Raw genomic sequence first — 21041 nt, 5'->3', positions numbered from 1 at the left:
AGGCCTTGGTTATTCCCTTGCCCATTCTCTATCCCACTGCTTTCCTTAGGCTGTCTTCCTTCCCCTTATAGATCCAGCTTGCATCATCATTGCTGTTTGGTGAAGTTAAAGGAGAGGTCCTCGGTGCTGAAGGAGCGGGCAGACACTGCATGAGTTCTCTCATTCATCATGGTTGTTGACATTGATTTGCTGCAGGATCCTTTGTTGCTGCTTTCTGTGATCTGCTGCAGTTCTCCCTGCCATGGCAGCTGGTTGCTGAACACTAGACTGTGTGTGCATGTGTGTGTTTATTTGGAGAAAACAGTTTTGGATGTAACTCTTCGCCGGGTGATATTTTCATGCTCTTTTTTTATCTGTTTATAATAAGACTTGCAGTTTTGGCTTTCCTTGTTGGATCTGTCAGGTACACACAAGACATAATGGATCCTCACCACTGAATGTATATTTTCAATAGATTTCTGTCAGCACAGATGTTACAGACACTCTAGGATTTATTTGTCTGGAGGCATGCCACTTCTGGAATAATCCCTCATGGTTAATAGTTCTTTATGTCAACTGTAGGGAGCTATAGGATGGAAATGGTTAGAAATTTTTAAATATGGTTTAAAAAAGAATTAAAGATGAACCATCATTACTGCACTTCTGGGAAGGCACTTAGATAATTTTAGATTAAATTGATACTGCAGAATTGACAACTATTGCTTTACAGTCATGGTTTCTTTCTGCACAAAACTGTAAAGAAAACTATGGCCTTATAATATAGCTTTTCTAAAATGTAGAATTGCTAGATCCTTACTGGGATTCAGGTTAATACCGTAATTTAGGAAAATAAGTAATACTAATTATCTCTAAGTAATTCCAGTTGATGTGCTGGAGAGCCTCTGTTTGCTTACTGCTGCCTTTCTGCAGGTTTGCAAGCTTTTGACTTATTATGTGAAATATTTTATGATGAATCCAAGAACCTTTCTAATTGCCCAGTGAAAAATTTTCTCACTCTCTGCTTTAAGCCAGTAGGGATTTAAGAAAGCAACATAATGAGCAAGGTGCACCTTTTAATGTTATTGGATGGATTTATCTTGGCCTAAATACTACATCCCAAATTCTAACTTTTAAGTTGGTTTTACAATATGTAGAACTGAGGTAAGCTTTCACTATCCTGCTTATATTTTGGGATATCTCACTGTGTTTGTGATTATCCAGGTGCTTTGCCTGATGAAATTGAGGGGAATCTTTTGAGATTCTAAAAATGGGCAGCATTTATCCATAGCCCTGAATTACCCTGAGGGGAGCAGGACTTGGCCTGGGTGTGTCTTGCTCAGGCTGGTTCTGTCTCTCTTGTCATTTCACAGCTGGAGAGGCAGGCAGAGGGACACCCACAGGACACAGGTCACAGCCTCAGATGTAAAACTCCACGTGCACACAACATTTTGCAAGTGTTTGAATGTTTTCCTGTTATGGTGATGAATTAAGAGGGAAGAAGTTCCATTGACTTTTTCCTATTACCAGAATCATTAGATCTCAGTAGTCTGACTCTTGCTTTTCCTTCTCAGCCTCTCTACAGCTCCCAAGCGCCTCCAACTTGTGTCTTATTTTTGGTTTTTACCATTGAGTCTATAGGGAAAAACATCTTTAAAGCAAGTTTTTGTCACGGCCGATACTTTCAATGATGTTTTAAACTTTTTTTTTTCTTTTTTTAAAATTCAGCTGATAGTGATTTCTTTAACTAATATTTTTTAATTTTAGGGAAAGTCTGCTTTGTGGTCTCATCTGTTACATTACCTAGAAAACAGACAAAGAAGAACCACATCAGGCAGCTTCAGTACCTCAGGTAAGATTGGCATCTGCTGGAAGAGGATGATTAAAAGTGAGTAAGAGCTGCCTGCAGATTTACACCATGCAGAGTTTTTTTTCCTCTTGGAAATACCCTTCACTCAATATAACTGAATCAAATGTTACATCTGCTACAGGTTTAATATGGGCCTGGTGTGTTGTCTCAGTGTATTTTATGAAAAATAAACTGGTTTGTATTGAGCCCACTTGTTTGGGTCTGGGATCTGACTAACATGGTAGTCAGAAACCAGAAATAGCTTAAGCTTCAGAGATAGACTTTAAAATGGATTGCTCTGGTGCATCACCCTCCATGTGACACACAGGCCCTTCATGACAGGCAGAGCAAATGATCTGATGGGTGGAGGTGGAAAACAAGTATAAGCACATAAGACTGTGCTGTACACCCTGAGGTTTTACATTATGGCTTGAAAAACAACTTAACAGAAGACTTACTGTTTAAACCAAAAATTTAAACTAAAGAAACATATTTTAATTTTTGTTGCGTCAGGTGTTGCAGTAGAAGCAATATTGCACACAAGGTCCACTGGTAATACGTTTCTAGGATTATTAATGTAATTTTTAAACATTAATTCTTGTGTGAGATGGGGGCATAGGATATAAATTTGGAGAGAACAGTAGGTTTGGAGAGGCAGTGGGTGCCTTTTATTTTTTATTTAAAGCTGCTGTAAGCAAAGATTTGAACATTAGTAATGTGCATAAGATCCTGTGATCTATCAGAACCATAGATTTGGAAATTTTAGGGTCTCCTGAATGTCCCTTAGTTCATAGTGGTTTTGTATATCAGAATAAGTCACAATCAGTTTGCTTTTTATGCTTTCTAACTTGGGATTGAGGGTAGGGACTGTATTCAACATAGAGTTGAATACACTCATTCTGGAGTGGAATTTGAAAGATAAGAGTAATAATACTACTTGAAAACCCCCAAATAGGGTATTTAAAAAGTAGTGGTGCTACAGGAGTGTGCAAAGTAATAGCTCAGTAGGCACAGGATGTGTGGTGTGCTGAGTACAACATATTTAACACTTCTCTGGTGTCAACAGTGCCAGTCAGGGTTACTACACAGCAGGAAAACAGGGTAGTCTTTAGAAAATAATACTTGATTACTAAATGTCTTAAGCCATTTGATGTCATACTAATTTTGGCTGAATCTAAGCTCAGTAATGTATTGCTGCTCAGTGTGTGCTGATCTGTAGAACCATCTGTGTAGCATATTAGATTTTCATGTCATTTGGAGTGGAAATACGCCACAGTACCTTCAGAGTCACCAATAATACAAGACTGCAAATTGGTGTTAATTCACCTTCTTTTTTATATTGATTTTAAAATCTTTAGATGGATTTCTGCTAACAAGAAATTGTTTTTCTTCTGAATCTAGGAATACTTCTTGATTCAGAAAGACGAAAGTCTGATACAAGTCCAGCCATGTCACCTCTCAGAATCTCTCTCATCCAGGATATGAGGTGAGTTTGAATTGTTAAAGAACCCAGAACCCCCCTGAGATTTGCACACTTGTTTCTGTGGCTGTGTGCACCATCCAGAAAAGCCTGTGTTTCCTGGAGCAGGAGGGGGCTGTGGGGAAGTTGAACTATTTTAAGTAGATAGATCAGCATTTTCGTTGACCTTTACAGAAACAAGTTTCATACTGAGGAGGTTTTATGTTGTCAGAGCTATTAACCTATGGAAATACCATGGCAGAGTTTTCATATTTTTAACATTTTGTGTTTTGGTTTATTTCCACAGAGGTGTGGGTGTAGTGTTTGTGTTTTCCCCGTCATTGCTGAGTTGGTTTCATAGTTCTGAGACCACTTTTGTTTCTCAGGGAAGAATGTGGCTTAAAGAATTTGTTTGATCTAAAGAATGGATTTATCTAACATTCAGTACTGTAGTGTGAATAAAACTACAACTTCTGCCCAATGCCTTCTTTTCAGTACACTGAAAAAGCAATATGTATGACTTCTGAAACAACCTTGAGAGGAATTTTCTTTTCCTTCTTTTTCCTTACAGCATCTGTTTTTTTCAGTAGGGAGGAGTGAATTGAGGATTTGCTTGCCTTATTAAAATATACCATTTGTGTCTTGTGTGCAAGAAAAGCTTCTACTGAGCATGCAAAGACAGTATTTAATTTTCCAAAGCATTCAGCCATAAATATTGCAGCGATAAGGTCCAGAATGAGTCCTAAATCATGTGAGACAATGGGCCTGGTTTAGAATTTTGTAAATAGGGCACTGCATTGCAGATATTTCCTTTTCAGGCTCTTATTCTCTTTGAGCTAGATTGCAGGGATTTTTTTTTTATTGTGCTGAATATTAAGGTGATTATGTTTCTTTTTCCTATAATTTACCTGATATTTTGTGTTCTTTGGAAAACTTCAGCTGAGCTTGGTTCAAAAGGACTGTCATGCTTTGACAATGCCAAGCATTTCTTTTTCTTTTTTTTCCAGGCATATCCAGAACATTAGTGAGATCAAAACAGATGTTGGCAAGGCCAGAGCCTGGGTTCGCCTCTCTATGGAAAAGAAGTTGCTTTCTAGGCATCTGAAACAGTTGCTTTCAGATCATGAACTCACAAAGTAAGATGGTTTATCTTGAGCAAAGCTTTTGAAAAATATTAAAATCTATATAATTGTTTGGTTGTAAAAATCCAGGTGTGCCTATTTTTGCATCTGCTTAGCAGTGTGCAGAAGGCATGGAACAAATTGTCTTTCTGAGTGTGTGAGCTGTTTGGGAATTAGGATTCACATACATTTTTACATTTATAGCCTACTTTACAACATAAAGTGAATTGCTTTCATAGTAGTCACATACAGTATTTACTGTGTGGAAATTAAAGCCAGGGTAATTGTCATTAACTTTAATTGAAGACTTCTTTCTGGAGACAGCTTAATCTATGCTGTCTGCTCTTCCTTTCCTCTCCTTCTACTCACCATCTTCCAAGGAATTTCTTCCCCAATCCCCCTGAACCCCAACAGCTAATTATTTAAAATTTGCCTTGTCTTGTATTACAATGGACTTTTTGATGAAGTTGTGGCCTTCAGTGAATAAGGAAAAGCTGAAGGATGGAGTGAGGACAGCTAATAAATCTACCTGTATCTCCAAATTAAGGTTAAGCCTCTCCAGTGAAGTCAAGAGTTCAGATCAGGTTAAATTTAGCAGTGCTTGTCCCATGTACTCACAGCAAGTGCTGTGAGAGGACTTTCCACACATCACCACACTCCATGTACCCGCACAGAAGAGAAGGAAAAAAACTCTTTTAACACTGGGCAGTGTACTTTTTGTCTATCAGGCAGATGCTGATTCTCTGGAACAGAGGGAGACTGCAGCAAAAGTATGTTTAAAATGAAAATGACAAACATAGGAGCAACTTTTACAGGATGACATCAATTCTCTGTAATCTTGTGTGCTTTGTGCTGCATATTCAGATATCCTACTTAGAGAGCTGTTCTAGATGCTATGGTTTGAAAGTGTGCCCCACTTGTTTTTAGAGGAAGCAGTGCTGAGTTCAGTGAGGTACTAAAAGCAATGGTGCAACTTCTACCATTTTACAGTTAACAAGATTGTGTGTTGTTCTTTTTTGAAGCAGCTGTTAGATATTTTAATTATCCCATTCTCTTTACTCAACATTTGTTAGCAAATAAAAGAAGAATGTAACATGTTTGGTTTCTTTCTAGTCTGCAAAGGGAACAGGGAGAAATCTCATGGCTTCACTGTCCTGAGACCTTTATGTGCCCAGGGAGACAGAGAAACCTTACCCTTTGAAGAGACAGGACATACCGTGACAGGCTGTCAAACATTTGATTCAGATTGTGCAAATGAAACACAGACATGGGCACCTGTAAGACTTTTGTAGCTTTGCCACTCTTGTGGCTACAGGCAGGTTAGGTTAATTTAAGGCTCAGTCTCTTTATTTTCATTGAACATTTCCTGTCAGTCTCTAGTGTTAGGTTTGTTATATAAGTGAGAACATGCCTGTATGTTGATGATCATTGGTTTGTTTTGCAGGTTTCTGTCTTGTGACTTGCTGACTTTTTTGTAAATTGATACCTGAAATTGCAGGGACTTGTCAGGATGCTCTCCTGGCAGGAACAACCTATCCACAGCTGTGTTAGCATTTCTCATACCCAATTCCTGCATTCTTGAGGGTTTAAGATATACCTGCAGCATTAGTTGGATTTTGATATATTTTGGCATTCTCTTCCTTTAAGATTATTCCCAACACTTGTATTATGTATTGGTTGCCAGCTTTGCATTCCTGTCATTTTGGTTGTGTCAGGAGCTGTGTACTATCAGCACTGAAACTATTCCCTGGATTAATGTGCAGGTTGTTGTAGGCCCTGGCTCATCACCTGTAGCCAAATACAAGCAGATAGCCCCAGTTTTTGCCTTATGTGCTTTGAGAACAGTCTTCTCTCATACATCATATGCTGGAGATCTCTCCCATGGCACTCTCTGCTCAGAAGTAATTTAGGAGAACTCTCTATGCTTCAGTTCAGTTCTTTTGCATGGTCAAGAGGAGTCAGATTTTTTTTTTTTTCTTTTGAGAAAGTGGAAAATGCCTTTTTCTATCTTGTGGTGTTTTTGGGTGGGAGAAGACCCTTAGAAGAAACATTGCATTTGTGGGGTGGAAGATAATGAGAATTGGACAGATTCACTTTGGAGATGTCAGCCTTGCAGAGAGTCCGTGTATCTTGGCACATGGGAAACTCTTGACTCTCCCAGTATCACTTCTCATTTGTAATTGCTTGCCCATTATTCATGGTGTACCTAATAAATTTGCACAGTAGAAAGCATTTCACTGAAAGCATTTTGTTACTGTGACAGATTATGTGTTTTGCTTTGTCAGAAAACTCTACAAGCGTTATGCATTCCTCCGCTGCGATGATGAGAAAGAACAATTCTTGTATCATCTCCTGTCATTCAATGCTGTTGATTACTTTTGCTTTACCAATGTTTTCACAACAATCTGTAAGTATTTGCTTTTCCTGCAACTCTCATTTCCAGATTTGGTTGAGTCCTTGTCCAAAATTCTGAACAGCTCTGAGCAATGTGCCCTAATGTAATTCTTCTGCTTTTTCCCCTGGGATCCATCTGTGCGTGCTGTATTGCTGTTTCCATGGTCTTCTCTGGTGGACAGGAGTTTCTCTCTCTGTCACTTTTGTTTCTAACTTAGTAAAATACTTAGCTCTGATAAATTTGGTTGGGGGTGAGTTCCCAACTGAAATTTTTGTGGTGGGCTTGTTTGCTTGATCCTGAATAAGCACAGTATGGGTTGTTCACTATCAAGGTAAGAATATTAATGCATGCCTGGAATTAAAACAAACCTTTCCTATTTTGTGCTCAGGCTGGTTTGCTGCATGCCTGTCTCTGGGTTTGGGGTAACAATGAAATGCCCATTGAGGGCTGCATCAGAACTCCTCAACATATTTTTTTCTTTCTTCTAGTTGTTAAAAAGATACTAGAGAAACTTGTAAGCTTTTGTTGATGCTGAACTGTGTTCCAGAGTTCTCAAAGGTCTGTGTGCCTGCTGCCACAGGACCTCACTGGGAAGGCAAAATAAGGAAAGACTTTAGCAAGGCTTATAAAATTGGGGGTGAGATATGTGAAAGGACTACCCTTGGTGGTGTGTTGTGATTCATACTTTTTTGTATGAAAGACAAAACAAAGACATCCAAGCAAAATAGCTTTTGGTCTTGAGGGCAAGTTCTGGATAATGTGAAAATCAGGTCTGCTGGATGCAGTTAAATTGTCACTTACTTTAGGACTATCAGCACAGAAAATAAAAAGGGAAGCATTTTAATTCATCCCTAAATGCTATGAGCATTGGGCTTTTAAGAAAATCCAACCACCAAATGCTTTCTCGAGGGCACTGACAGCTGAGGAGATGCTGAGGGAGAAATGCATTAAACGCCTCGGCTGAAAAGCCCTGACTGTAATCTGCTTATGCACTGTGAAAGAAGGGCAGAAAGCCAAGAAACACAGTGACCATTCAGAGAATTAGATTTTATTATAAAAGGTTGGTTAACAGAGGGCTGTGGAGGAGATGCTGGGTGGTGGAAGAGCATGTGCCTTGAGAGTCAGAGGAGGGGCTGCAGTGCAGGTGATAGATACTGCATGGAATTACTCACAGGTAAACCAGGGGACCAGAAAGCATTTGAGCATATGTGTGGTCCTATTTAGAAGGGGAAAAAATTACTTGTTCTTTTAAGAAATTGATAAGTCCTAAAGTTAACATAACCAAGACTGACATGGCACAGAGAAATTTGCAGCATTATGCAATTTTATTTTCACTGGATTTGTTCAGCCATGGTAGTGAATGCTGCTGCCATCCATGTCTGTAAAGAAAGGTTGCAGTTAGTACCTGAGTGGGACCTGGGGGGAGTTGTGCAGTGTGCTGAGCTGCACTGCAGTCCTGCATACAGGAATATCATGTCTTTACTTCCTTGTCACTAAGCTGAGGATAAGTAACCATCTTTGTGCCCTGTTGTGAGGTTGGTAAATAAAAAGGGATTACACTCATAAGAAGGCATTATTCCATCCAAATTTCTTTCTTCACTTGACACTGTTCTGCTGTCAGCTCTGCTTCTTAGTGGCTGCTGTGTATGTGTACACTTCCCTATTGTCAGTCAGTGCTTAGTGTGCAAGTGTCAGCATGATTAAATAGGATCTCTGATGTTTTTTTAACGTTTCATGGTACTGCAGTGCTGTTCTATGACTTACCTTTTGCCCCTCTCTTGACTAAAGAGGTTATATAATTATCCCTCTTCATTTCTGAAGTGTTCTTTCTTTTGTGTTTGCAGTGATACCATACCATATATTGATTGTTCCCAGCAAGAAACTCGGTGGCTCAATGTTCACAGCCAATCCTTGGATCTGTATTTCGGGAGAACTGGGTGAAACAGGAGTCCTGCAGATTCCCAGGAATATATTAGAAATGACTTTTGAGGTTTGTGTTACTTGATACAAAACCCAATTTGGATGTTCTGTTTGTTCAGTTTTAAATTCTCCCCTTGCTGTACCACCTTGCCATACATTTCCAGTGTTTGTGGTTAGTCACAGATAGTTTGTGCCTGTGCATAGCACATTTAACCTGTATTTTATAGCATGCAGAGCAAAGTGACTGACAATTCCTTAGTGCAAGGGATAGACAAGACTGTCTTTATGTTACAACTGTGGGAGGTGTCATATCCTTTTCTGTTGGAAAACAAAGAAGTAATTCTACTCTGATTTTTGCATGTGTGTTGTGTGCATTGAGTAAAATTGAATTGAAAAATCTAGTTCAGTTGATGTGCTCTGTGCAGATCAAAATAGTATTTAACAAAACAAACAAACAAAAACAAGTAAAGCAGCTGACCGCTAAAAAGCCCAGAACCAACCATGCAGTCATAAACAGGAACCACATTTCTGAGTTTCTGTCTGAGCATGTTCCTTAATACCTTAATAGTTTACACCCCCAACATGCTGCTTTCTTTCAGTTTCCTCTGACAAACTCTTTGTTTAATTTGCAGTGCCAGAACCTGGGAAAACTGACCACAGTGCAAATAGGACATGATAATTCAGGGCTCTATGCCAAGTGGCTTGTGGAATATGTTATGGTCAGAAATGAAATAACAGGGCATACTTACAAGTAAGTATCATCCTGACATTTCATGTGGGGTAAGTAGAATTTCTGCAGGGAGCTGGCACAGGAGGGCTTGTTTGATTAGAAAGGTCTGATCTCCTGGGACTCTGTGTCCACAGTTGCCTCAACCTGAAGGCACAGAAAGATCGTTCGGCTTCTGGCATTAAACAAATCGTGGTTCTTATGAATTCAAACAGGGTTTGCAGTTTGCAGATGTTCATGTCTCATATCACACTGTTGGTGGAGAGGATGAGTCGACTGTTGTGCAGCTTAGAAATAATCTGCCTTGAGCCCAAGGAAGAAACAGCAAGTCAGAGCTTGCTGCTTACCAAATATAGGTGGTATTTTAAATTAGGACTGGGTACTCCAGGTGTTACAGAGACACCTTTGGACACAAGCTGAAACACAAGGCCTTATGGGTGTTAGAGACTTGTGTTTACGTGGGGAAAGTAAAGGAACCAAATTTACAGTGAGAATTAAATTTATTTGTGTTAGATACAGCATAGTTTGGTGCCCTGTCCTTTGTTTAGAGAAACTGTCAGGCTTGTGTTGATGTCAAATTGGCGGGTAAGTCCACTCAGCACTCCATGCCAGTTCATTTGTAATTAAATGAAGAGGAAAGATTCTATTTTTGGATGCTCTTCAGTTTTCCAATTCAGCTGATTAAACTGCCATCAACATTGGTTCAGAGAAAGTGATAATGAGCAAATGAGCATGTGTGCTTTCTAGTGTGATTTAATACCCCAATTCAGTAGAAGGACTGGTGTTCTGGCATTTAAGCATATGTTTGGGTTGTGGGGTTGTTTTGCAGCTGGCCTGCTGTGTAGTGTATTCAGTGTATTTCTTCACCCATCTGTGGGGTGTAGTAGGGTTTCCCCTTTTACCCATTTTTCCTCAAATCATGTACTACATATAGGACTCAAGCAAAATCTGATTTGTGATCATCTACTGCAACAGTCAGCACAAGCTTGGAACTGGGACGCTGTTTAACTTTTGCTGCCTGTGCTGGCAAAAGTCAAAGCCAAGACTTTTTTTATTTATTGCCAGATGAACAAAGTCTTTCCAATAACTCTTCCAGCAGGATTTGGGCTTTAGGCAACTGCAAAGTTGAAAGTCTTTGGCATGGAATTGAATCTGGATTGATCCACGTATTTATCTCCTTGATGCTCTTAGGTTTCCCTGCGGAAGGTGGCTTGGGAAGGGAATGGATGATGGCAGCTTAGAGAGGATCCTGGTGGGAGAGCTGCTGACTTCCCACACGGAGGCTGATGAGAGGCAGTGCCGAACCCCTCCCCTGCAGCAGTCCCCAAGCATGATCAGGAGATTTGTCACCATCTCACCAAACAATAAGCCAAGTGAGTACTGGGGGTTTTCTTGTCCTGTTCTGCGTCATCACCTGAGGGATTGAAAACACTGGAGTTTGGAGAGGACCTGTGAAACTCAGCCCACTGTCCTGCTTGAACTCCAGCTAACTTCCAAATTACAATCCTGGGCATCCTGCTCTGTCTGTTTAAGTTTTGAAATCTAAAGGAATGGCAGCTGTGTTTATGCTCCTGGTCCAGTGATGTTTTTTGTATTGTCCTTCACCTGTGGAATGAATACTATGGAGAAAGGTAGAAATTTGCTGCCTTTTCTGTCTCCCCTTCATGGATGAAGAATCTTGCTAGTGGTTTCTATATGTGGACTTCTCTTTGTTTGCTGTTGAGGTCAGTGTTCTGTGGTTGTCTTATTCCTGATCAATCAGGTGGTTCCTTTCTTCCCAGCCATGCTTGGGTTTGCAGCAAAACTACCACAGGAAGTATTTCCAGGATACCCAGATTTGTTAGTCCTAAACAAAGCACAGCTCCTTTTCTTAGCTTTGGGTCCTGGTCTGAAAATTCACGTAATATGTAAAAACCCTTTTCACTGTTGATGTTTTGAAACAACACAGAGTTAACTTCAATATAAAACCAAACTATCTCCATTCCTACCTCCTCAACAATAAATAAAAGTAGAGTTGGGTTTCCATTACCCACAGCTCAGCAATGTTTCCCTAACAGAATGAGTTATATTGGTTCATGCTCCTCTGCTGTGCTTTGTGCTGTAACCCTCACACACAGGTACAATTTCTGAAGCTGTAACTGGGTATATTTTTGTGTTTTGCAGAGTTAAATACTGGTCAAATACAAGAAGCTATTGGTGAAGCTGTTAATGGTATTGTCAAGCATTTCCACAAGCCAGAGAAGGAGGTGAGGGGTTATTGTCTGTGTAATGGTACTGCTGTCCTAAAACTCTGATTAGTAAACATGAGAGTATGTATAGCAGAAATAACTAAACTGAGTGAACCGCCACGTGCTTGAGAATTCCTGAAGTGGGGCAAAAATGAGATACTGAGACTGCAGCACAGAGATGGTACAGCCTCAATACCTCTGTTTTGCTGCTAACTGGAGCATTCTGTTAAATGTTAACACTCTGGTATTGGAAATTTTGTTATTAGTCAGGTTCTACCAAGGAGTCTACCCATAGACTGTCAAGAACACTGCCTCCTGTTTAGTTTGTTCTGAATTAACTGACATTTTACATCTGCATTGAATTCTAAGTAGGTTTTTAATGTCTGTTTTGCATTATCTTTGCTACTTAAAATGTGAAGACCCATGGGCCATTTAAAAAAAAAGGAAAGAAAAAAAGGTCACCCTGAAAACACCCACATCCCCTGGGCAAGTTAAGCAGAAATGCTCTTAAAAACTCTTTTTCATTACACTTGTAATCAGCTGTCACAGCAGTGATTTTCTGAAGCAAATCTTCAGGTAGCATGCCACTGTCAAATTATCACAGTCCAGCCCTTGTGAGCCAGACAAGTGTAGAGCAGTGCTCTGTATGGATGGCTCTTGACAGGAATTTTTACAGATAGGTCTTCCCGTTCCTACAGGACCTCTCTTCTAATTCATTATGGCATGACAAATTCATATCCAGTGTAATTCTAGTCAAGGATCACATTGATAATAATCTCCAGTGGTCATCCACTGGTTTTGCAAAATAGAATTTGCCATCATATGCTGAAGAAGGACTTCATTTTTTACTGAGCATTAAATGTATTTGTTGATAAGCAGAGGTACCTCTTACACTGGATCTGTGATGTCTATTACTTAAAAAAAGACAACAATATTTTCTGTAGTGATCATTATTATAGGTAAAACCTGCTCATTATCTTGGCCTGTTTGTGGCTTTGTTTGATGATGGTGATGAGGCCCTGACAATGTATTCCTCAGCCTCATTCTTAGAGAAGTCAATCCTCTTTTGAATGTTCAGGGTTTGTGAGAATTGGACCATCCTGTCTGGGGTCACTGTTTGGCAGCAGATTTAAACTTCAGGCATCTGTTTATTTAAAAACTTAATGGGACACTTGTGTCCCAGAGTCCCAAAGGGAGGTAATGAGTGTATGTGCTTTCTGTGTGTGCTGGCAGAGAGGCAGCCTGACCCTGCTGCTGTGTGGAGAAAGTGGGCTCGTGTCAGCCCTGGAGCAAGTGTTCCAGCATGGATTTAAATCACCAAGACTCTTCAAGAATGTCTTCATTTGGGATTTTTTAGGTAAGTGGGAGGATGACATCCCAGAGCCTGTTTGTATCTTTGAAGTACACCCAGCTGTGTTCCTTGTCACTGCTGTTGTGTCTCAGCTGGTGTGAAGAACAGACTTCTTGGAGGCATCTCAGCAGCTGGATTGTCATGAGAGAGCCTCTGTCTTCTGCCAAAGCTGACTCTGTACTCAATGCAGTAACTGGGCTTTGTCCTCCTAGCAGTGATAGTGTAAATCAAGCTTTTTTACTGAGGAAGAGGTACATAAATAGGGTGGTGAATTGACACAGGATAACCTTGTTCTTAACTGAGCACAGTGAAAACAAGAAATCACACTTGTAAAGGTTGAGTTATCTTTCAGAGCACAACAGATGGATCTAGTGCTGTTGGTATGTACTGGACATTGTAATAAAGGGGTCATAAGCATGAATTTTTCACACAATGGTCTAGGTTACTTGACACAAAGCTAAAGAAATCAACTGAGTTCACAAACACATTTTTAAAAAGGAATTATTTTTAATAATGTTTCTGTATTTTGATTAGGTACTTCAGCACTGCTGTTCCCCTTATACAATCATTTTACTGCACTCAGATTCAGTAGATAGGTGAACCTCTTTAGCATTGCTCAGAGGGAAGGTAGTGGAATCCCAGTTTTATGCAAGGGGAGCACAGGACTGAATCAAACAGAAAAAAATCAGTACCTTAAAGTAATGATTCAGGAAGTTCATGGATGAGCTTTGATCCTAGGCTTTTCAATTTTAATTCTCTCCTAAATGCACTGATGAAACTTCATTATCTCTCACCATTCTTTTAAGAAAAAGCACAAACATACTATGAGACCCTTGAGCAGAACGAGATGGTCCCAGAAGAGAACTGGCAGACCAGGGCCAGGAATTTCTGTCGCTTTATCAGTGCTATCAACAACACCCCTAGAAACATTGGGAAGGATGGCAAGTTTCAGATGCTGGTGTGTCTTGGAGCCAGGTATAAAGAGGTTTTTTTTTTATTTTTGTTGTTGTTACTGATATTTTAATGAAATGAAAAATGTTGCACATGGGACAGTTACTCCCCATTCCCTTTCTCCTAAAGATATGTGGAGAACACGGTAGGTCTGCTTAAAAGCAAAGAATAAAAATCATGTCTGTGTAGATGTGAAATTAACTTGGCTTTATTTTTATTCCCAAACTGCCCACTGGCACCTTGTCAGAGACCACCTTTTGCACCACTGGATCGCCCTGCTTGCAGACTGCCCCATTACAGCCCAGATGTATGAGGACATAGCCCTGATTAAGGATCACACGCTGGTGAATTCTTTGATTCGGGTGCTGCAGACCTTGCAGGAGTTCAACATCACTCTGGAGGCATCTCTTGTCAAAGGAATTGACATCTGACCTCCTGTCCCACAGGAAAAACTGTCTTTGCAAACACAAAAAAAAGCAACAAGGAGTGAATCTCGTTAGTATGCAAAAGTTCTGTCTTGCCAGTACATTGTATCGTGAACTTGTTCATGGCCCAAAAATGCAACTTTGACTTTTCTTGAAGGAAACTCCAGAAACAGTACAGGCAAATGGATAGAAGCTGTAAACTCAATGTAAAAAAGAGGATTTTGGTATAAATCTATTTTAGAGTTTATTTGCTGATTTGCTTTTTACACACTTTCATGTGAAAGAGATAGAGATGAGTATTGTGCAGCTTATTTTAAAGCTGCAGTATTTCCTTGCCATAGAAAATGTGCAGTGAGCCTTTCAGCATTCTGTGAACTTGCCTTCAGATATGCTGTATGTCATAGACCCCAGTGTATACACTCCATTTCTGCTGAGAAGGTCATTCTATAGTTTTTAAACTAATATTTTATATATTAACATTATTACCAATGTTTGATTTTTAAAGTGTTGGGTCATGTTCTGCTGCAAGGGAACTACAGATCTGATCTGTGCTTTTTTTAATAGCTCCAAAGCACTGATTTGTCAACAATTATTTTTTCCTTCATTTTTGTTGTCAGTATTATTTTTAGTGAAATCCAGGAGACTGAACCGTGAAATGTCCAGAGATCAAAGTAATATTTTTCATATTGGTACGTAATTGCACAGAAGAAGAAATTAAGTCTGTTTTTTAACTGATGTTTTTTATTTATTTAACCTGTCATTGTGTTTTGTAAGTTTGTCTTTAAAAAAAAATCTTCTATGATACAACTGGCTATATTATGTTGCAATTCAGAATTTACAGTGTAGCCCACTTAAATGAAAAACCTGGAATAATTGTTCGTAACACAAGAAGTTTCCACTTAAACCAGCCTTTTGAAGCTTGGTATATGGTTGCTGCTGGTAATTCTCTTAACTGCTAATAAACAGGGACACGAATTCCCCAGATGCCAGATGACTAAATAAAGATCTTTATGCCCCATCTGAAATAATAACAGTATACCTTACTAACAAGTATAAGGATTTCTTAATGTTTCTGAAAAGACAGTGATATTAAGGTTTTTTATTTTCTTTTTGAGTACATATGTCTTGGATCCCATTGTCACAGTCTGCTTCATTTGGGATGCTTTTGTTTTTAGCAAAGGAAGTTTAGTCCATTTCTACTATGAAACACAAACATTTTGAAAGCTTAATTTATTGGAGATCTGGAACTTGGCAGACGCCTAAAGGCATCTCTGTTCATTTGAATCCTGTGATAAAAATCTCTTTGAAATGAATATGTGACTTAAGAACAGGCTGATTTATCAGCACCACAAATGACTGTACAGAAGTTCAGGGCTGTGTATTTAAGAGGTCTCCACTGTATAAACTTATCTCAGTATTCTCTCTCTTTGGAGAAGCAGAATCCAAGTTTTTTGGTTCATACAATGTTGTAGCACTTTTACTTTACCTACAGCTTAGTCACATCTTGTGATAGTTTTATTTCCATAATTTATGACTATAGCACATGTATTAAATTTTTGACTATTTTTACTTTTGTCCTATTTATTTCATTATTAAACAGAGAAGTTCCTTTGTCACTACTTATCAGAGCAAGATTCTTCTTTGATTTCACAGTAGCATTAGGAAGATGTGAGGGCAATGTCTGAGCCACTCCTCACATGGGGTGGGTGTGAATTCTTTCACGGCTTACAGAAGCATTTCACAGGAGGATTCTCTGTGTGTGCAGGTTTGGGTTTGTTGGTGGTTTTTAAATTTTTCTTCCTGCTTTGGAAGGGCAAAAATAAAAAACGGTTGTACTGAGAGTTTCATGTATTCAACTCGATGTTGGGATAATCATTATATACCTGCCCTTAATTGTTTATGCATTAATAATAGCAAAATAATATTTTGTTGTTGTTTTTCATCTGTCTTGAAAATGGCTTTACTAGGCTTGTATATTTCACAAGGAATATTAAGTAAGAAAGGAAAGCTCCATATATTGACCGTAACAGAAGAGTTGATCCTGTTAAAACCTTGTATCTCATAGCATTAAGGATGGATTAATTTTATCTTGCATGAGGTAATTACCCTGAACTAAGGTTCTTTTTTTTAATCTTTCATTTTTTTCTTCCTTACACAACTTTACCTAGTGAGACATGGTACCACTGGCTGAATGGCTTTTTTGATGTGGATTGTTTTGCCTTCGTTAGGACGGAGGTACCTGGGATGGGCAGAGGCTGGGATTTGGTGATTGCCAAGGGTGGGCTCCTTGGCTGGCTCGTGGGGATGATGCTGTCCATCAGTGAGAACACCCTGCATGCAGTGCTGGCTGTCCAGTGCAAAAGGAAGACACAGAGATCATCTTCCAGCTTTTGGTTACTTTATTCTCACAGGAAAAACCAGTTTGGGATAGACCTTCCTCTTCCTCTCACACGGGGCCTGTGCTTAATCCTGTTAGGGTTCAAAACACTTTCTGCTGTGGACTTCCAAGTCTGGAGGGATTTGCTCCACTGATGGAGCAGTAGAAGGTTCTGAGATGCAGCAGCAATAAAGCTGGTTTTCTTAGCTCCATAGGCAACCAAGGAAGAGCAAGATACTAAATATAGCCTGGGCCAGGATTTGGGAAGAGATTTGGCTGGCATGTGTAAGAACAGTCCAGTCTTTAGGAGAAGCCACAATCCTCACCACTCTGAGTGTTCACCACAAACCCACCCACTCCTCTCATGTCTGTTCCTAGCAGCAGTCCCACAGGGTAAGGTTAGGATCCAGAATTTGCTCTTGCCATGCCATTCTGCTGAACTTTATAGGAAGAAACAGTGTAGTCAGCACCTTTTTATCCAGAGCTTTGTAAAATCCTTCTCCCTTTGTTCAGAGTAATGCAGTTTTAACTCTTTTTCCTGTTACTTTTCCAAAATAAGGGGGCAGTTTGGTAGGTACAGTTAGTGTGGCTGTGCTGTTCTGTTGTTTGGTGGGGATTTTTTGGTAACAGTTAATGAGGAAAGATAATCTTTTTAACAACACACATTCATTCTGGAGAGAGAAATTCAGTGATAAAAAATAAGCAGTTCATCATGCAGTAAATACATAGTGCTAAACTGGCCAAACATTTACAGGCTCATACTGATTTGAGAGGAAAAAATAGTTTATCTCCTATCAGTCATTTAGGCTTCTTTGGTTAATGCTACAATGATACTTTATACAAAAAAGAAAATGCAAATTAATAAAGACTTGGTTTAAATGTAATTAAATACTATGATGATAAGTTTATACAAAAAAAAAAAAAAAAAAAAAAAAAGCCTTTACCTACATAAACTTTAACCTGATATTCTGTAGCTGAAAACATATTCATGAACTGGAGAATATTCCACAACTTTTTCCATTACAAAGAGTATTTTTCAAACTGTTCAAATGGGACTTACTAGCTGGAAGATCCATACTTTTTATGTGTTTTAAATTCATGAATATGTTAAGATTTCTGCAGTGAAACTATTCAGAGTTAACTTTTTCTGTATATTGTCAAATGAATTTTGTCCGTAGTGAAGAGACTATAGGATACTTGAAAATACTTGAAGAAATTGTACATGTACTTCACATCTTTGTAGCTCTTTATTTTATACCTAGAGATTGGCTGTTAAACTAAGATAAAGCATCAATACCTTATAAACTATATATTTTACTACATGGGGAAATCACTGGCTTGTTTTTTTTAAGGGCCGTGTTGAAGTTTACATTATAATGACAAAACCAGGTACTGTTTTCCTTTTTTAATTTTTCCTGTGACATTTCAATCCATTGGACATTAAATGTGAATTGGATATACAAAGCAGTTTTACAGGTGTAGCTCATTTGCTGAATTGCAATAAAATTTGTCTTCTAACATGAAAAAATAGCATTAATGTGCTATTTTCATAAAGCCTGTTATGATTTGGCTGATCATCTGGCTCATTGCCTGGCTGCAGGTCTGTGGGACATTTTAGTGCCTCGTTTCAGGAGACCTTTGTTGTACAGTTTTGTGCCTGATATGTTCAACTACAACTCCTCTCTCCCAGCTCTAAGATAGCCTTCCCCCAGGCCATCCTTGTCAGTCAGAGTGCCAGCAGTGGGAGAGATGCCTGCTCAGGAATCAGGGAATGGGGAGAAGGGAAAGGCAGAGGGACCAGTGCAGACCTTGGAAGGTTCCTGTGAGCACACACACTCAGATGTGCTGCTGTTCCCTCTTTCAAACTGAGTGAGGTCATCACTGAGTGCTCTGTACCACCAGGGAAGACAGATGGGAAGGAATTGGATCATTAATTTGGAGTTATCTCTGTTGCTTCACCTCTCACACCACCCTGGTCTGTCGTGGAGGCTTTTTTTAAGCAAAGCGAAATAACAGGAGTTAATATCCCTATTGGGTGAACTACATCCATCTTCCTGAGCTGGGGCTGATCCTGCACTGCCAACACCTGATGGTGTCACTCTGTGAGCTCCCTGGAGATGTGTCAGAGGGTGAACTCGGCCTGAGCCATGCTCTGGTGAGGTGATGCTCTGGCCTCATCCTCATCCTTGGACAGGTTTGGGGTGCAGTCATGGGGTTGGTACCTGCTGTGGGCGTGCTGAGCCTGTGGGAGACACCAAACCTGCCTCAGGAGCTGGGGCCATCTCTGCTCCCTGGGCTGGGGATGGACCTGCTGCTCCTGTTCCCCTGCAGGGCACTGGGATGGACGTGGGGCAGGCCCGGATGGAGCTGAGGTAAGTGCAGCTTTAGAACACATTCACCTCATCACAGGTGGCCTCAGGTGGTTCAGATTTCCTCCAAGGAAAAGGAGCACAGAGAGCAGGGCCTTGGTGGGCAAAGTGTGTTGTGTAACTGCTGGGTGCACGGGCAGGGACTGCTTCTGACTGCTCCAGTCTAGAAATATTACCATTTGTTGTAGCAATGGCTTGGGAAATTCTCACAAGAAAATACAAATGCCTGAAAGTTATTTCACGTGACAAAATGTCTCCTTTTTCCCCCTGTCAACTCAGAAGTGTGTGTGTATTAATAGGCCATACTGTATTAGTTCTTCATTTCAGTGACCATGGCATGGTAAGATTCAGATCCTACAACATGTAAAATGCCACTGGTAGATCTGATGTCTCTTTCAGGAAAATTTTCCTACAAGTGGCATAAAAGGACTTGGACAAGGCATACAAATTACATGAGAAGGTTTTTAATGCCACGTGTGACCAGAGAATCCACAGATTTCCTCTGTCTCAGATGAGTCCTGTGCAGGCCCTGCTGATCACTGAAGATGTGTTACTTTTACACAGAATTCAACAACCTATCTGGTAGCTTGGACACTAGGATGGCAAGTGTAAAAATTTGAGCAATACATTTTAAAAAAAAGTAATTACTCAAAACTCAGTGTACATCTGGATATGTGCAAGGCTTGAAACTACAGCTCTGAGATGTTTTATGTGTGCTTTGGAACAATTAAATATTTGAAAGTATTTCCTCACTTGTCAGCATCCTACTTTCTTTTTACTGTTACGGCATCTCCCAGCCCTTCCAGTTGTTTTCAGCTGCTGTCACAGGCACTCATTATGCTTGCTCAGTTATACTAAATTTTGGGTCAGTATGATGCAGTGTTGCTCAGGCCAGCAGAGTTGCTAATTCTTATTAAAGTGCAGATGAAATGACAATCTAGATGTCTTCAAATAATGTTTGGTCATTATTAAATAATGAAATTTAACAAGGATTATGAAGCACAAAGCAGTTTTAAACCCAAATTTTCAGACAAAAGTATTCATCTCTACTCAGGACATCAGGTGTACAATTTCTGAAACAGATTTTACATCCAGCTGCTCTGTGGCAGCTTAGTCTTGATCTCTCAATGTGAGGCAACTGCATGTGATAGAGAAAATGGAGAGCAGAGGGGAATTGGGGGTCATATCTCTATGGAAGTGGCTATTTTCCAGTAGCTATTTTTGTCCCTGAAACTACATTATTTTAAATTGCTGGAAAAAATCCCCAGACAGTCCTATTTGGTATGGTTGTTTTCCTTTTCTTATGCTTAACTTAGTGCTGAAGTTGAATCTTAAGAATTTTTCTGGCTTCTCCCAGTAAAGATCTTTGTGCCCAGAGTGACTGTCACTGTGACTCTGTAGTTGAATAGAAATAGTTAAAAAGGCTGCAGAAAGGCATCTGAGTTGAGGTCTGAGCTTGTCTGGTTTGTGTCTTTAAAGAGATATTTTAATGGCAATTCTTCATCATAAACAAATGTGTGTTATATGTGAAATAATAGCCAGGATCCTTCACAAAGCACTTTGAGATTTATGTATAAGAAATGGCTTCATTAGCTAAGATAAATTTGATATTGTTCTGTTTGTTTTCAAAGCTGCAGTGAGATCTTTTGATCTAACTCAGGCGTTCCCAAATATTTATGTCTCACTTTATGTTTTAGTTTACAGAAGTAAGAAAGATGCTTTGTTTTATGGTGCCTCAGAAAGCTTTAGATATTTTGGTTACACGACTCTTCAGGGTCTCTTACTGGTTTTTCTGCTACACTCTTCATATGTGTTCTTCCTTTATGTTTTTTACAAATCTCGTGATGAAAGTTAATTAAATTAATAATGGTGAATTTCATTGCGGGAACTTGA

The 21041-nt window shown here is 39.5% G+C and overlaps 1 protein-coding gene across 2 annotated transcripts in view; it reads left to right on the top strand.

The window, feature by feature from the left end:
• DENND5A (DENN domain containing 5A) overlaps positions 1-18301 on the top strand; it is a gene marked incomplete at its 5' end in the record, with an annotated part of 63456 nt that extends 45155 nt beyond the window's left edge. For both annotated transcript variants that reach the window (XM_083864294.1, XM_083864295.1), the window contains 11 exons: positions 1744-1828; positions 3227-3311; positions 4292-4420; positions 6691-6812; positions 8645-8790; positions 9353-9471; positions 10639-10820; positions 11611-11693; positions 12909-13032; positions 13833-14001; positions 14225-18301. In XM_083864294.1, coding sequence (XP_083720420.1) covers positions 1744-1828; positions 3227-3311; positions 4292-4420; positions 6691-6812; positions 8645-8790; positions 9353-9471; positions 10639-10820; positions 11611-11693; positions 12909-13032; positions 13833-14001; positions 14225-14408 — 1428 coding nt within the window. In that variant the 3' untranslated portion in view covers positions 14409-18301. The remainder of the gene's footprint in view (positions 1-1743; positions 1829-3226; positions 3312-4291; positions 4421-6690; positions 6813-8644; positions 8791-9352; positions 9472-10638; positions 10821-11610; positions 11694-12908; positions 13033-13832; positions 14002-14224) is intronic.
• Positions 18302-21041: the final 2740 nt, after the last annotated feature.

Source organism: Zosterops lateralis, assembly GCF_965231275.1.
Source record: "Zosterops lateralis genome assembly, chromosome: 6".
Lineage (NCBI taxonomy): Eukaryota > Metazoa > Chordata > Aves > Passeriformes > Zosteropidae > Zosterops > Zosterops lateralis.
This window is presented reverse-complemented; position numbering and strand designations above follow the sequence as displayed.